Source organism: Mizuhopecten yessoensis, unplaced genomic scaffold (assembly GCF_002113885.1).
Source record: "Mizuhopecten yessoensis strain PY_sf001 unplaced genomic scaffold, ASM211388v2 scaffold7763, whole genome shotgun sequence".
Lineage (NCBI taxonomy): Eukaryota > Metazoa > Mollusca > Bivalvia > Pectinida > Pectinidae > Mizuhopecten > Mizuhopecten yessoensis.
The window spans coordinates 1,081,950-1,101,756 of NW_018407210.1; the positions used below are offsets into that span (position 1 = coordinate 1,081,950).

The window sequence follows — 19,807 nt, forward strand, 5'->3', positions numbered from 1 at the left end:
TAAATCAGTNGGGGGAGGCACTGTAACATCGGACATTCGCCAAGCCGACAAGACTTGTTCCTAAAAGATCATTGTTTATCAATGGTAATATGTTTTTATGATTCAGACGCTTGGAAAACCAGAGTCTCATCAGGAGGGCAATAAATCATTCAGGGGCCAGGCCGGAGATTAATATCCCGTGAATCCTCACACCCCGGGCCAGGGAGCGCGTGCACCACCCCGTCCGGACGGGCCAGGGTGAGATATCTCGTGCGAGGTCGGAAACAACTTAATGTCGACCAACACATCTACCCAGCTTGTTTTAAACATTGATGGCTTTACGCTCCATGATTATTTATAATGCTGCCTAATCATTGTGATATTTTTACATGTTCTTTATTGTAAAGTTGAACAAATTGTCATTTTATTGATTGATGACACTGTAATTATTGATAATCATACAGCGATGAAGGGGATAAAGAGGACAGAGGCACGTTAGGCTTTCTTCAACAAAAACACTAGCTATCATTAACTTATCATTTCACAAATGTTAGCCAATGTATCATTGTCGAGCATCTGACACGCCAAGCCGTCTGTTGTCATCACAACAGATGAATACATGTATGATACATGTAGCTAAGTATGTCCGTCTGTCGTCACATTATAATACACATATTATGTCTACAATATGTCCGTCTGTCGTCACACTGTAATACACATATTATGTCTACAATATGTCCGTCTGTCGTCACACTGTAATACACATATTATGTCTACAATATGTCCGTCTGTCGTCACACTGTAATACACATATTATGTCAACAATATGTCCGTCTGTCGTCACACTGTAATACACATAGTATGTCTACAATATGTCCGTCTGTCGTCACACTGTAATACACATTTATGTCTACAATATGTCCGTCTGTCGTCACATTGTAATACACATATTATGTCAACAATATGTCCGTATGTCGTCACACTGTAATACAGATTTTATGTCCTCGGTATGTCCGTCTTTCGTCCTGAAATTTTCAATAGTGTTACAATTCTTATTCTATCATTTGAAAATAAAATTCTTCTCTTTGATACTCATTTTGAGAACAAATTCCGTGTTTACTGATCATGGTTTATCATATGCAGTGTATCGTATTTTCTCTGAGCGATAGCTTATCTTGGAAACTGTCAGTCTGTTCCTGTATTCCCATTACCTATTTGTGGACCATTTACTAGATTATTCTTTGGCCGTTGATCATTACATCAACTATTTCAATGTATCTATGTGGCCATTATTTATCTTAAACACTGTTTCTGTAGTTCCTCTTGTTCATCATTTATCTTAAACACTGTTTCTGTAGTTCCTCTTGTCCATTATTTATCTTAAACACTGTTTCTGTAGTTCCTCTTGTCCATTATTTATCTTAAACACTGTTTCTGTAGTTCCTCTTGTCCATTATTTATCTTAAACACTGTTTCTGTAGTTCCTCTTGTCCATTATTTATCTTAAACACTGTTTCTGTAGTTCCTCTTGTCCATTATTTATCTTAAACACTGTTTCTGTAGTTCCTCTTGTCCATTATTTATCTTAAACACTGTTTCTGTAGTTCCTCTTGTCCATTATTTATCTTAAACACTGTTTCTGTAGTTCCTCTTGTCCATTATTTATCTTAAACACTGTTTCTGTAGTTCCTCTTGTCCATTATTTATCTTAAACACTGTTTCTGTAGTTCCTCTTGTCCATTATTTATCTTAAACACTGTTTCTGTAGTTCCTCTTGTCCATTATTTATCTTAAACACTGTTTCTGTAGTTCCTCTTGTCCATTATTTATCTTAAACACTGTTTCTGTAGTTCCTCTTGTCCATTATTTATCTTAAACACTGTTTCTGTAGTTCCTCTTGTCCATTATTTATCTTAAACACTGTTTCTGTAGTTCCTCTTGTCCATTATTTATCTTAAACACTGTTTCTGTAGTTCCTCTTGTCCATTATTTATCTTAAACACTGTTTCTGTAGTTCCTCTTGTCCATTATTTATCTTAAACACTGTTTCTGTAGTTCCTCTTGTCCATTATTTATCTTAAACACTGTTTCTGTAGTTCCTCTTGTCCATTATTTATCTTAAACACTGTTTCTGTAGTTCCTCTTGTCCATTATTTATCTTAAACACTGTTTCTGTAGTTCCTCTTGTCCATTATTTATCTTAAACACTGTTTCTGTAGTTCCTCTTGTCCATTATTTATCTTAAACACTGTTTCTGTAGTTCCTCTTGTCCATTATTTATCTTAAACACTGTTTCTGTAGTTCCTCTTGTCCATTATTTATCTTAAACACTGTTTCTGTAGTTCCTCTTGTCCATTATTTATCTTAAACACTGTTTCTGTAGTTCCTCTTGTCCATTATTTATCTTAAACACTGTTTCTGTAGTTCCTCTTGTCCATTATTTATCTTAAACACTGTTTCTGTAGTTCCTCTTGTCCATTATTTATCTCGAGAACATGTTTTTTCTTATACGTGCGATTGGTCATTACGTATCACCAGAATGCTTTCTGTAATTCGCTTTGGCCATTACTTATCTATACAACGAGAAATTTTTATCTTGATGCTCATTACTTATTTCGATGGGGAAGTGTATTAGCAATGGTGAATGGGAAATTAATCCAAAATTTCCTTCTGTGGACCAGACCTGATAAGGTATGCTATCTTGGAACCGCTCTGTTTATATGTTGATTAATGTCAGTTACGTTTTTTTATTGGTTGTTTATTGATCTTGTATTTGTGACTTTATGCAAAACCAAACCGAATATATATATTAACCTTATTTATTTTACAACAATTATCAGACTATTAACTCCAACTTATATTAATCACTCTCACTTTGGCTCGGATGTCAGCGCGCGGGGGTCTTAGTGTGGGAGGAAACCGGAGTACCCGGGGAAAACCGACGTAGTTGGGCAGGTAACCCAATACCTTTACATGTCCGACTGGGAAACCAAACCGAACTATTCATCTAAGCAACAGTGTGTATTGCGTTTGTAGCTGATAAGAGTTTAATTGTTGATGTCTGATGTATTCTACAACAATGCCTTGGTGCATACAAAGCTGAAGTGGGTTTTTTAATTTATTATCAGCTTTTCAACACAACTACTTTTATAACATTTTAGGTGATCGTGGAAAAAATATTGTTAAAATGTTCTTCTCTATACAGAATCAGATAAACGGGAATCTCGTTTAGAGGATTGCTCTGAGTATGCAAGTTGCAAAAATCTTCATCGTGAAATGACTCCCTTATTTATTCATTTATTGTTTGATTGAATTATTTTTGTTTCTTACTGTCATCCTTCTTTCATTTGGACCATCCAAAATATTGCTATAGTGTAGATTACTCCGCCAGATCGTGAATTACATGCATTTGTGCGTTATGATCAGGAGGATGGAGATGGCCAGGGTCTTGTCCAGCTTATTACTCCTAGCAAGGCTGTCTGTGACGCCTTTCGCGAAGCCATGAAGTCCCTTACATTATTTATTTAATAATACCTTACTTTCCCCCCGAAATACCGCACACTGTTATTATCAAGAAGTGTGAGTGTTATTGGTTATTAGAATGTTAGTCATCCCCGTACTTATCAGTGACTGACTGGTCACATATCCTCCGTGATTGTCTGTGCTTGCGAACTAGCTCACTTACAGGTACACCGTTATCAACATATTTGTACTCTTCAATATTCTGGAGAATAATAATACGGTTATCAAGACATTTGTACTCAGCAATATAGAAATAAATGATAATAAATAAATGGCCAATATAAATGATATATTTTTCATAAATAAACAAGTCAACGGTAAACAAATACTCAATTTAACAGGAAACTGATCTTGCATCTATAAGTAACACAGCGTGACCATATATATATAATGACACAAATAACATTTAGAAACAAATTGTGTCAAGGGGGAGATAACTCATCTAAAGATTTTATGAATTAAAACACGACAAACTCACAAGAAAACATTGGACTAGAAGTAATTATTCGGACGGCAGCTATTAAAACAACTGAACACCATGTGTTAGTGTAACATGTATTATTTTGCTTTATCAAAACAATGTTGGGATAACTGCAGATAAAATGCTTAAACCCTAAAACTTAACGTCAGACTAAGATATTGTACTACTATAATCAACCGTAACTTAAAAATAGACACCTATAGAAAGAGCAAAAAATATAGATTTATACTATAATATTACAAGAATATTGGTTTTTGACTTAGGGACGGACAAACGCCATATATCAAAAACACAAACTGGGCATAGTATCGTTACTCTAAAACAGAACAGGAGGATATACAGAATAGCCTAGACATAACACACTCAAATACAGACTAGGAAATTATATCTTTTATATTTTTTTTTCTTCCCGCCCTTCTCCCCTTCCCGGTCTTTTAATTTCCATTCTTGTCTCATCTTAATCGTAGGCACACACTTATTATATTATGAAGCAATATTATAACGCTTATTTCGAGCTCCCGTATCTGTGGGCTGCGATATGCTTACGCTGACCGAGGGGATTCTTGTTTTTAGTTCTTATGTATATAATAAAACAGTACGGATACGGTATATAAAACAGCACGGTTCTATATAGAGTATATAAAACAGCACGGATCTATATAGAGTATATACAACAGCACGGATCTATATAGAGTATATAAAACAGCACGGATCTATAAAGAGTATATACAACAGCACGGATCTATATAGAGTATATAAAACAGTACGGATCTATAAAGAGTATATACAACAGCACGGATCTATATAGAGTATATACAACAGCACGGATCTATAAAGAGTATATACAACAGCAGGGATCTATATAGAGTATATACAACAGTACGGATCTATATAGAGTACATAAAACGGCACGGATCTATATAGAGTATATAAAACAGCATGGATCTATATAGAGTATATAAAACGGCACAGATCTATATAGAGTATATACAACAGCACGAATCTATATAGAGTATATACAACAGCAAGATCTATATAGAGTATGTAGAACAGCACGGATCTATATAGAGTATATAAAACAGCAAGAATTTATATAGAGTATATACAACAGCAAGGATCTATATAGAGTATATAAGACAGCAATGATCTATATAGAGTATATAAAAAAGCATGAATCTATAAAGAGTATATACAACAGCAATGAGCTATATAGAGTTTATAAAACTGTACGGATCTATATAGAGTATATAAGACAGCAAGGATCTATATAGAGTATATACAACAGTACGGATCTATATAGAGTACATAAAACGGCACGGATCTATATAGAGTATATAAAACAGCATGGATCTATATAGAGTATATAAAACGGCACAGATCTATATAGAGTATATACAACAGCACGAATCTATATAGAGTATATACAACAGCAAGATCTATATAGAGTATATAAAACAGCACGGATCTATATAGAGTATGTAAAACAGCACGGATCTATATAGAGTATATAAAACAGCAAGGATTTATATAGAGTATATACAACAGCAAGGATCTATATAGAGTATATAAAACAGCAATGATCTATATAGAGTATATAAAAAAGCACGAACCTATAAAGAGTATATACAACAGCAAGGATCTATATAGAGTTTATAAAACTGTACGGATCTATATAGAGTATATAAGACAGCAAGGATCTATATAGAGTATATACAACAGTACGGATCTATATAGGGTATATAAGACAGCAAGGATCGATATAGAGTATATAAAAAAGCACGGATCTATATTGTGTATATAAAACTGTACGGATCTATATAGAGTATATAAAACGGCACGGATCTATATAGAGTATATACAACAGCAAGGATCTATATAGAGTATATACAACAGCAAGATATATAAAGAGTATATAAAACAGCACGGATCTATATAGAGTATATAAAACAGCTCGGATCTATAAAGAGTTTATACAACAGCACGAATCTATATAGAGTATATACAACAGCACGGATCTATATATAGTATATACAACTGTACGGATCTATAAAGAGTATATACAACAGTACGGATCTATAAATAGTATATACAACAGCACGGACCTATATAGAGTATATAAAAAAGCACGAACCTATAAAGAGTATATACTATATATAGATCCGTGCTGGTGTATATACTCTATATAGATCTGTGCCGTTTTATATAGAGTTAGATTACGCTCACATATGCGAATATAGAGTATATAAAATTGTACGGATCTATAAATAGTATATACAACAGCACGGATGTATATAGAGTATATACAACAGCAAGATATATAAGGAGTATATAAAACAGCTCGGATCTATAAAGAGTTTATACAACAGCACGAATCTATATAGATTATATACAACAGCATGGATCTATATATAGTATATACAACTGTACGGATCTATAAAGAGTATATACAACAGCACGGATCTATATAGAGTATATAAAACAGCAAGGATCTATATAGAGTATATAAAACAGCACGGATCTATATAGAGTATATACAACAGCAAGGATCTATATAGAGTATATACAACAGCAAGATATATAAAGAGTTTATACAACAGCACGAATCTATATAGAGTATATTCAACAGCACGGATCTATATAGAGTATATAAAATTGTACGGATCTATAAAGAGTATATACAACAGCACGGATCAATATAGAGTATATACAACAGCACGGATCGATATAGAGTATATAAAACGGCACGGATCTATATAGAGTATATAAAACAGCATGGATCGATATAGAGTATATAAAACGGCACGGATCTATATAGAGTATATACAACAGCACGGATCTATATAGAGTATATACAACAGCAAGATCTATATTGAGTATATAAAACAGCACGGATCTATATAGAGTATATTAAACAGCACGGATCTATATATAGTATATAAAACAGCACGGATCTATATAGAGTATATTAAACAGCACGGATCTATATAGAGTATATACAACAACAAGGATCTATATAGAGTATATAAAACTGTATAGATCTATATAAAGTATATAAAACAGCACGGATCTATATAAAGTATATAAAACTGTACGGATCTATATAGAGTATATACAACAGCACGGATCTATATGTAATATATAAAACAGTACGGATCTATATAGAGTATATTAAACAGCAAGGATCTATATAGAGTATATACAACAGCAAGGATCTATATAGAGTATATAAAACTGTATAGATCTATATAAAGTATATAAAACTGTACGGATCTATAAAGAGTATATACAACAGCAAGGATCTATATAGAATATATAAAAAGCACGGATCTATATAGAGTATATAAAACAGCACGGATCTATAAAGAGTATATACAGCAGCACGAATCTATATAGAGTATATACAACAGCACGGATCTATATATAGTATATAAAACTGTACGGATCTATAAAGAGTATATACAAGAGCACGGATCTATATAGAGTATATAAAACTGTACGGATCTATATAGAGTATATAAGACAGCAAGGATCTATATAGAGTATATACAACAGTACGGATCTATATAGAGTATATAAGACAGCAAGGATTTATACAGAGTATACAAAACAGCACGGATCTATATAGAGTATATAAAAAAGCACGGATATATATAGAGTATATAAAACTGTACGGATTTTTAAAGAGTTTATAAAATAACATGGATCTATATAGCGTTTTTCAAACGGTAGGTTTTAATATAGAGTTTATACAATAGTGCCGTTTTATATAGAGTTAGATTACGCTCACATATGCGAATGTTGCTTAAATTTAAGTTAACAAACATCCTGTTACAGTTTAGGTCACCAAACACAATACATGTCTGTGTTATTTCTACAACGCAGTTCTCCATGTTTTACATAACTTTGTAAACAGAGTGATGCACTGATTTCCTATAAATACATAAACTTTCATTCGTTGTGCTCAGAATATGGCCCAAGGCAATCAAAGATTGTCCTGTCATTGGCTAATATTTCCATGACGTATGGCGTGATCTTAACAGACCACACCCTTTTGATTAACTCGATACTATAACATGGATATGCACTAAGTGTAACACTATGCAGGTCTGGCATAACTAAGGTAATGCTATGTTATACCAACACGACAAAACGGTATATGACAACTTGCACATTAACAGGATAGAACAGTAAACAGTATGGCAACTCATACATCAACACGACAAAACAGCATTAAGTATAAAAACTAATACATCAACACTATAAAACAGTATAAAATATAACAACTCATACATCAACACTATAAAACAGTATAAAGTATAACAACAAATACATCAACACTATAAAACAGTATAAAGTATAACAACAAATACATCAACACGATATAACAGTATAAAATATAACAAATAATACATCAACACTATATAAAGGTATAAAATATATCAACTAATACATCGTCACGATATAACGGTATAAAATATAACAAATAATACATCGTCACGATAAAACAGTATAAAGTATAACAACTAATACATCGTCACGATATAACAGTAAACATTATGACAACTAATACATCAACACTATAAAACAGTATAAAGTATAACAACAAATACATCAACACGATATAACAGTATAAAATATAAGAACTAATACATCAACACTATAAAACAGTATAAAGTATAACAACTAATACATCAACACGATATAACGGTATAAAATATAACAACTAATACATCAACACTATATAACGGTATAAAATATATCAACAAATACATCAACAAGATCAAACAGTATAAAATATAACAACTAATACATCAACACGATATAACGGTATAAAATATATCAACTAATACATCAACACTATATAACGGTATAAAATATATCAACTAATGCATCAACAAGATCAAACAGTATAAAATATAACAACTAATACATCAACACGATATAACGGTATAAAATATAACAACTAATACATCAACACTATATAACGGTATAAAATATATCAACTAATACATCAACAAGATCAAACAGTATAAAATATAACAACTAATACATCAACACGATATAACGGTATAAAATATATCAACTAATACATCAACACTATATAACGGTATAAAATATATCAACTAATGCATCAACAAGATCAAACAGTATAAAATATAACAACTAATACATCAACACGATATAACGGTATAAAATATAACAACTCATACATCAACACGATAGAACAGTAAACAGTATGGCAACTCATACATCAACACGATATAACGGTATAAAATATAACAACTAATACATCAACACTATAAAACAGTATAAAGTATAACAACTAATACATCAACACGATATAACGGTATAAAATATAACAACTAATACATCAACACTATATAACGGTATAAAATATATCAACAAATACATCAACAAGATCAAACAGTATAAAATATAACAACTAATACATCAACACGATATAACGGTATAAAATATATCAACTAATACATCAACACTATATAACGGTATAAAATATATCAACTAATGCATCAACAAGATCAAACAGTATAAAATATAACAACTAATACATCAACACGATATAACGGTATAAAATATAACAACTCATACATCAACACGATAGAACAGTAAACAGTATGGCAACTCATACATCAACACGATATAACGGTATAAAATATAACAACTAATACATCAACACTATAAAACAGTATAAAGTATAACAACTAATACATCAACACGATATAACGGTATAAAATATATCAACTAATACATCGTCACGATAAAACAGTATAAAGTATGACAAATAATACATCAACACTATATAACAGTATAAAGTATGACAACTAATACATCGTCACGATATAACAGTATAAAATATAACAACTAATACATCAACACTATATAACGGTATAAAATATAACAACAAATACATCAACACGATATAACGGTATAAAATATATCAACTAATACATCGTCACGATAAAACAGTATAAAGTATGACAAATAATACATCAACACGATATAACAGTATAAAATATAACAACGAATGCATCAACACAATATAACGGTATAAAATATAACAACAAATACATCAACACGATATAACAGTATAAAATATAACAACTAATACATCAACACGATATAACAGTATAAAATATATCAACTAATACATCGTCACGATAAAACAGTATAAAGTATGAGAAATAATACATCAACACGATATAACAGTATAAAATATAACAACTAATACATCAACACTATATAACGGTATAAAATATAACAACAAATACATCAACACGATAGAACGGTATAAAATATATCAACTAATACATCGTCCCGATAAAACAGTATAAAGTATGACAAATAATACATCAACACGATATAACAGTATAAAGTATAACAACTAATACATCAACACGATATAACAGTATAAAATATAAGAACTAATACATCGTCACGATAAAACAGTATAAAATATAACAACTAATACATCAACACGATAAAATGGTATAAAGTATGACAACTAATGCATCAACACGATAAAATGGTATAAAGTATGACAACTAATGCATCAACACGATAAAATGGTATAAAGTATGACAACTAATGCATCAACAAGATCAAACAGTAAAAAATATAACAACTAATACATCGTCACGATAAAACAGTATAAAGTATAACAAATAATACATCAACACAATATAACGGTATAAAGTATGACAAATAATACATCAACACGATATAACAGTATAAAGTATGGCAACTAATGCATCAACAAGATCAAACAGTATAAAATATAACAACTAATACATCAACACTATATAACAGTATAAAGTATGACAACTAATACATCGTCACGATATAACAGTATAAAATATAACAACTAATACATCAACAATATATAACAGTATAAAGTATGACAACTAATACATCAACACGATATAACAGTATAAAATATAACAACAAATACATCAACACTATAAAACAGTATAAAGTATAACAACTAATACATCAACACTATAAAACGGTATAAAGTATAACAACTAATACATCGTCACGATAAAACAGCATAAAGTATAACAACTAATGAGTCAACAAGATCAAACAGTATAAAATATAACAACTAATACATCAACACAATATAACGGTATAAAATATATCAACAAATACATCAACAAGATCAAACAGTATAAAGTATAACAACTAATACATCAACACGATATAACATTATACAGTTGTTTCATGCCTTATCAGTCAACAGTCAAAACTATTTTCCCGAGAAGTTGAGACTCTCTAGATGAACTGTTTCCCGAGGCCGCAGGCCGAGGGAAACAGTTCATTTGGTGGGTCCCAACCCCGAGGGAAAATGGTTTTGACTGTTGACTGATAAGGCATGGAACAACTGTTTTGTTACTTGACCAATGAAAAACCAAAAAGTTCTATGTCGAATGTGATATTTACATCTACCGACAGACAACCGTCAACAATCCAGTACCAAAAACGCTTGCTCATCCGGGTGCTTGTAATTATAGGTGCGTTCGATTACCTAACATGTGACCAGTCAACAGTTGCACGTGACCAGTCAACAGTTCCACGGGACCAGTCAACAGTTTCACGTGACCAGTCAACAGTTTTACGGCGACCAGTCAACAGTTTTACGTTAGCACACATTAGCTATAGGTTGTTTGGTGAATTGTCTGGGAAACAGTCGAAATTGATTAATAAGCATTTATATAGCGAGTCAGGTAACAATATAAAGTATAACAACTAATGCATCAACAAGATCAAACAGTATAAAGTATAACAACAAATACATCAACACGATAAAATGGTATAAAGTATGACAACTAATGCATCAACACGATGGAATGGTATAAAGTATGACAACTAATGCATCAACACGATAAAACGGTATAAAGTATGACAACTAATGCATCAACACGATAAAATGGTATAAAGTATGACAGCTAATGCATCAACACGATAAAATGGTATAAAGTATAACAACTCATACATCAACACGATATAACAGTATAAAGTATGACAACTAATACATCAACACGATAAAATGGTATAAAGTATAACAACTCATACATCAACACGATATAACAGTATAAAGTATGACAACTAATGCATCAACACGATAAAATTGTATAAAATATAACAACTTATACATCGTCACGATAAAACAATATAAAATGTAACAACTAATGCATCAACACGATAAAATGGTATAAAGTATGACAACTAATACATCAACACGATAAAATGGTAGAAAATATAACAACTAATGCATCAACACGATATAACGGTATAAAGTATGACAACTAATACATCAACACGATAAAATGGTATAAAGTATGACAACTAATTCATTAACACAATAAAATGGTATAAAGTATGACAACTAATGCATCAACAAGATCAAACAGTATAAAATATAACAACTAATGCATCAACAAGATCAAACAGTTTAAAGTATAACAACAAATACATCGTCACGAAAAAACAATATAAAGTATGACAGGTAATACATCAACACGATAAAATTGTATAAAATATAACAACTAATACATCAACACGATATAACAGTATAAAGTATGACAACTAATGCATCAACACGATGAAATAGTATAAAGTATGCCAACTAATACATCAACACGATAAAATGGTATAAAGTATGACAACTAATACATCAACACGATAAAATTGTATTAAATATAACAACTAATACATCAACACGATAAAATGGTATAAAGTATGACAACTAATACATCAACACGATAAAATGATATAAAATATAACAACTAATACATCAACACGATAAAATAGTATAAAATATAACAACTAATACATCAACACGATAAAATGGTACAAAGTATAACAACAAATACATCAACACGATATAACAGTATAAAGTATGACAACTAATGCATCAACACGATAAAATGGTATAAAGTATGACAACTAATACATCAACACGATAAAATGGTATAAAATATAACAACTAATACATCGTCACGATAAAACAATATAAAATGTAACAACTAATACGTCAACACGATAAAACAGTATAAAGTATGACAACTACTGCATCAACACGATAAAACAGTATAAAGAATAACACTTGATATGTTAACCCGATAAAAAGTTACGAAATTAGACAATGCATCCACATTTGACTGCTTTGAACGAAGTATATTGTTTTAAATGTTATAACAGTTAACAAGGATATATGTATTCGAGCACTACCTATCAGTCTGCTGACGTCACTGCCTGCCTGTGACGAGTCAACAGTCAAGATTTCCGTGAACATCAAATGTTAAGAAGATGTCTGCAGCGATGTACTGTTTTTTTAAAGGGTCATTATGTCAATGAAGATACGTGACTTAGAATGTCTATTCTGACATCAACTTATAATCGCTCGTAGCGTTAACATATACGTGACCTACACACTACGTACGTATACGTAGTATAATAAACACAATACACACACTAACGTCTACAGGTTCATGTGGCAGTGTTCCGGTTGAACGACGGATGGTACGTGTGTGTATTTATAGACACATAGAACTGACGTACGGTGCGTGAATGTGTGTATCTGACTACTCAAACATAACAACGATACCTTTTCCGGTTTACCGGAAACCACAAGTTCGAAATGAAAGCAGGTGACAGGAATAGGACGTTCCTTATCATGGGACCGCGCAGGTAAGGACCCACGGTGTGTATAGAATATCAAATCAATAAGCAATACTTTCAAAATATCTAAGAGCAAATAAAATGTAAATATGTACTAAATACCTACTCGGCGACTTCTGAAGGCCGCGGGAGAGACTCAAAGCCCCCCTGTGGTGTCATGCAAATGTTCATATTTCGGAGGTGGGGCTGGATACTCCGTCTCTGTGGTATCATACATAATAATTATTTAACACATTTCGTGTTGACACCTGAGTCTCCACATGATCATAAGGACCGCGGTTGACAGGAGTATGTGGTAGTAAATAGGTCACATGATCATAAGGACCAGGTTGACAGGAGTATGTGGTAGTAAATAAGGTTACATGATCAGAAGGACCGCGGTTGATAGGAGTATGTGGTAGTAAATAAGGTTACATATAGTACTTCAGTGATTCACTACAACTCTGTTTATACAAATGTAATACGAGCAACAAATAGCCAGTCATGTCTTTTGATCAGGATTCATGTACAACATCATCTATATCATCTGCATGCTTTATTCAAAAGGTGGATCAAGCGCACGTGCTGTCGCCTGTCTCTTAGGGGTGGATCAAAAAACACGTGCTAACTCATCTCTACTTTAGTGGACCATGTGCACGTGCTGCTGCTCTTCTCCAAAGGTGGACCAGACGCACATGTTGTCACATGTCTACTAGTGTGGACCAGACGCACATGTTGTCTCATGTCTACTAGTGTAGACCAGACGCACATGTTGTCTCATGTCTACTAGTGTGGACCAGACGCACATGTTGTCACATGTCTACTAGTGTAGACCAGACGCACATGTTGTCTCATGTCTACTAGTGTAGACCAGACGCACATGTTGTCTACTAGTGTGGTTCAGAAGGACGTTCTGTCTAGCTGTCTCCGAGATTGGACCATATGCATGCGGTGTCTCGTGCCTTATCAGGACCAGACGCACGTGCAGCATCCTGCCACTAGCTTGGGTCAGACTTACATGTTGCCTCCTCCTCTTTATATCTATTAATGTCGACCATGCACGTATGTTAACCAAAAGCACGTTTTGCGTTCTCCTATAATCAACCAGCCTCATCTTGAGGTGGACTAGATGAACATGTTCCCCTTTATTACTTAAGATGGTCAAGACTCAAGTGATGCTTTCTGTTGTGTCAACCATGTGCAGATGATGCAAACAGTCCCATACCTAAACCCGACGCACGCGCTGTATACATTTTCCTACATTTATTAGATGAATATATCGCTAGAACAGATATAATCATGTTTCCTTGTTTCCATTTAATAAAAAGGTTGATAACTGCAGCATGCTAATACTTTTCTGTCCTTATTGAGATAAAATCTGGTAGAGTAATCACACTTTCTTTTATTACAGATCCTGACAATCACTAGGAGATGGATGCAACGTAGCTTTATTCCACTATTGGATCTGTTAGAGAAGTGCCCTCTGTCGAGATGGATGAAGAAACGATTGATTGGGTTTTGTCCGACGATTCCATTGATACTGTATCCGGTGTTCCATTGTCCTCTGTGGTCTTTATGTTGTACTATGGCTTCGAGCTCAAATATTTCTTCCTAGAAATATCTGATATGTTGATGACGCGCTACCCATTGGAACTCTATGATGTCGGAAGGTCCAGTGTTTACCTTGGCGGGAGTTGTGGCCATGGCTTTTTCCTGAATTCTATTCGTCTTTCCGATCTACGGGATTTTGATATTGTGACAATTCTAAAGAAATATGATATAAGAACAGAGTGTGAGTACGACAATGATAAGCAAACTGAACTGTACAGTGGTGAACGAGCTGAGGTGGAAAACGAACGCGACCGTGATGTTTGTCCGAGCGCCAGCCGGATGAACGTGACGTGTGGGTCAGACACTGCCTACCTGAACGTAGAGCCGTCCGAAAACGCCGGATATATCCTTCTCCGAAAATGTCAGCGGTTCTCAGCTTCTCAGGTCTCTTTACAACAGCGCTACGTGTCTAGTTCTGCAGCCATGAAAGCGAGGTTCGAATACTGGAATGATGCAAAAATGTTTATCAAGCAAAAATACACAGGAACGCCTTTCACACAACAAACATCCTTTCCCGAATCTGGGTACGGTCCTGTCCTTTCGTTTGTAAATACACAAGGTCCGGCAGTGAATGCTTTTCTAACGAGCAGAGGATTTCCCATGACTTCCACCCTTAACACAGATATCGTGATCGCGTTGCCGTATCCAGGATGGCCCTCGCAGGCACGTGAATGGATATCACGTGATATCAAGTACGGGTGGCCGAGTGAGGACTTAAAGCGTGAGATACACAACAGAATCGGGTGTATGATAGTGCCAGTAGGACATTTCGGAAGTAATATGGAGGACTTCCAATGGCGGATATCTTTTTCACGTGCAGAAATGTTATTATCACGTTCGTTTACGCGTGTTCAGCGTGAGCTTGTTCATTTAATGAAAGCCTTTGACATAGGTGGTTCATATCACTTTCTCAACTTGATGTATCGACTTAGCGAGAACTCCCCTGCAGATCGCTGGAGAAGCAGAAATATGGGGTCACTCATGTTTACAATTGTAGACCAATATATATCATGTATCCGCTCGCGTAGACTGTCACATTACTTCATACCGGGTATGAATCTCCTTGCGAAATACGAAAAAGATTTCATCGAAGTAGGCGGTCGCACGAGATCAATGGATGAACACTTAGAGGCGGTTCTGCTGCCTCTGTATGAACTCAGGATCAATCCTCTCGACATGATACTAAGACAGGACAAACACTTGGCATTACCCCATGGTATCCGGCGACGTGTGTTTGCTCCCCTCGTGGACGAGATGAAGCCGACTGGATCTCACAGCAAGCTGGTCTATATAGATACTCTCGTCTCCCTGGCTAAAGCTCACCTGTACAAGGGAAACCTACACTCGGCATATGGGTACGCTCAGGACGCAATCAAATTTGACCAGAGGTTAAATCTGGACACGACTATAGAGAGGAAGGCGGACCTACACCTGACTGCTGCCGTGTGTAGTTATGTGTCGGGGGATACAGCCTCGGCTCTCTATAGCCTGCGAATACTCCAACCTTTTCTGAATACAGATGAAGAGGATATACGATGTGTTTCGGATGTTCGTCGATCTTATTTTCTGATGTTGTACGGGCGAGTATTATCCATAAGGTCAACACTTCCTCTCTCTGAAAAGTCTGCTTCTTTAGCCACAGCGAGAAAGATGTACCGAGATGCCATGGAAACACTTGTACCAGACACCACTGTTTACCTAGACAGCATCAATTTCTTTATCCGTCTCGGAGAAACGGATGAGGTCGATAATCTCATTACATTTCTCTCTGCGTATCTTTTCCCTGATGACAGATGTGACGTCACCCGGTCGTCTTCAGAAGACACACACAGAGAAGTGGGATCTGTCGAGGACGGAGGCGGACGACCGATCCGAGACAAAAATAACGAGGATATCATGATTGAAAGGAGTGCACATAATCCAAAAAATGTCCATATCGACGTGTCCCACTCGTCTGTGACAGAGCCTAGTAAAGACATGTCATCACTTGATGGTCCAGTAGGCGAGTCGTCTGGGGAAAGCCGAATGGGAACAGCAACAGACTCCACAGAGCCTGTTAAACACATGTCTTCACTTGATGGCCCGGTTGGCGAGTCGTCTGGGGAAAGCCGAGTAGAACAAGCGACAGACTATGGGGCTGATGATGTCAGTGACTCTCAAATTGAGATAGTGTACGATCGTGTTCGTCACGTGGCGGAGGAAACGTCGTCGTCGTGGACACCAATAGATGACGGATCATCCCAGTTCACAACGATTGCGGAAGATAAGGATTACGATGAAGAACCAGACACCTTCACGACGTTTCCGGAAGAAACTAATAACTTAGACTCCTATTATATTCGGAGAACTCTTTTAGCCAAACGATACGAACAGATTGGTATGCATGAGCAATCAAATGGAATATTAGCAAAGCTAAAAGATAAATTGGAACTAGAACATGGAAACGCAGAGCGAATTTTCCCCTTAATTGTTGATGCTAGTAAAACGTTCGAGAAACTCTCAACGTACCATGACTCGACCCCCGGAGACTGGGACGACGTGTTTAATGACAACGCAAACTACTTGGTATACTGTGATACAGACTTGCCTGTGGTTGACGACATAATAGCGACGATCATACGACGGAAGGATCGGAGGGTCAAGGTCACACACAAGGAAGCATTGCTACACTTCAAAATACAACATTATAAAATGTTACACGACTTCACCCGCGCCGAGAGTTTTGTCTCCACTCTGGAGTGTGTCTGTGGAGATAGTGCTAGGGATGAGAGTCGGTGGTTGCTTCAACTTCACAAGGCTTATTTTGGTCGTAGAACCAGTGGCGAGTACGACACATATACGAAACCCAAACGTAGCATTGGAGTGGCTGAAGAGGTGGTAGCTAGAATAGACCAACTGATGGACGTGATCAAAGCTCACGAGATAAGAAACTCAGCCATGGACGACATATTTAACTTCTCGGACTACTGACAGTAGCAATATCAACAGACTATTGACAGTAGCTATATCAACAAAATATTGACAGTAGCTATATCAACAGACTATTAACAGTAGCTTTATCAACAGACTATTAACAGTAGCTATATCAACAGACTACTGACAGTAGCTTTATCAACAGACTATTGACAGTAGCAATATCAACAGACTATTAACAGTAGCTTTATCAACAGACTATTGACAGTAGCTATATCAGCAGACTATTGACAGTAGCTATATCAACAGACTATTGATAGTAGCTATATCAACAGACTTTTGACAGTAGCTATATCAACAGACTTTTGACAGTAGCTATATCAACAAAATATTGACAGTAGCTATATCAACAGACTATTAACAGTAGCTTTATCAACAGACTATTGACAGTAGCTATATCGACAGACTATTAACAGTAGCTATATCGACAAGATTATCTGTCTGGATCTGCGTGGATCGTCTGAGTCTGTCTGGATCTGCGTTGATCTTCTGGGTCTGTCTGAATCTGTATAGATCGTCTGGGTCTGTCTGGATCTGCGTGGATCGTCTGAGACTGTCTGGATCTGCGTGGATATCCTGGGTCTGTCTGGATCTGCGTGGATCTTCTGGGTCTGTCTTGATCTGCATGGATTTTCTGATAAAAAGACCTGATTGTAGAATACAATTGTTTTTTGGTTTTCGTTAACCTACTCTTGTGATTTATATTATTATAATCTTGGATATAGCTGGCCAATTCTTGATCTCAGTTGTCCAATTTATTGAAATGCTTATTTTAAAGAAGAGATAATATGAAGTTATCATCAAAACCAACGATAAATATGAGTAACGAATTACATTTGGTTGTAGACAAATTAATATGCAGAATGCGCATCATTCGATCTTCCTGCAGTCCTATTTTGAATTATAGTACTATGACTTAACAGATTATTAAACTTAAATATGCAAAGAATATTAAAATATGCACACATGCACATTGCTGATGAGGAAATGAAGCCGAAAATATCCTGTCTACAAATGAAATCACAATCACAAATCTATCAGGTTTGCTTGACACCTAACTGCTACGAAATCTTCCTTATGACGTATTTGATTTGTTACAAGTCCAACAACGTTGTGCGCATGTCTAATCAACTATAAGAAGTCTCTAATTTAGAATGCAATAAAATGTGTGATATGAAATTGATAGGAATGCTTGCAATAAAACACAAGAACCTAATAGATCGTTCAAAAACCCAAATGCGACAAACATGTATCCATAATAACAATAACTGATAACACAAAGGTATCCTTCTATAACTGATAATACAAATGTATCCTTCTATAACTGATAACACAAAGGTCTCCTTCTATATCTGATAGCACAAAGGTATCATTCTATAACTGATAACACAAAGGTCTCCTTCTATATCTGATAGCACAAAGGTATCATTCTATAACTGATAACACAAAGGTCTCCTTCTATATCTGATAGCACAAAGGTATCATTCTATAACTGATAACACAAAGGTCTCCTTCTATATCTGATAGCACAAAGGTATCATTCTATAACTGATAACACAA

The 19,807-nt window shown here is 34.8% G+C and overlaps 1 protein-coding gene across 2 annotated transcripts; it reads left to right on the plus strand.

Annotated features, from left to right (window-relative positions):
* The first annotated feature begins 13,460 nt into the window (after positions 1-13,460).
* Positions 13,461-19,456, plus strand: LOC110454323. 2 transcript variants are annotated; one of them, XM_021503771.1, is made up of 2 exons: positions 13,461-13,706; positions 15,075-19,456. In XM_021503771.1, exon 2 carries the CDS (start codon positions 15,155-15,157, stop codon positions 18,242-18,244), a length of 3,090 nt encoding a protein of 1,029 aa, XP_021359446.1. In that variant the 5' UTR covers positions 13,461-13,706; positions 15,075-15,154; the 3' UTR covers positions 18,245-19,456. The 2 variants fall into 2 exon arrangements, with proteins under 2 accessions (XP_021359446.1, XP_021359445.1); XM_021503770.1 differs by having other exon boundaries at positions 13,461-13,693.
* Positions 19,457-19,807: the final 351 nt, after the last annotated feature.

Coding starts and splice junctions, on each gene's coding strand:
- LOC110454323 (XM_021503771.1), top strand. CDS start 15,155: ATGGATGAAGAAACGATTGATTGGGTTTTGTCCGACGATTCCATTGAT.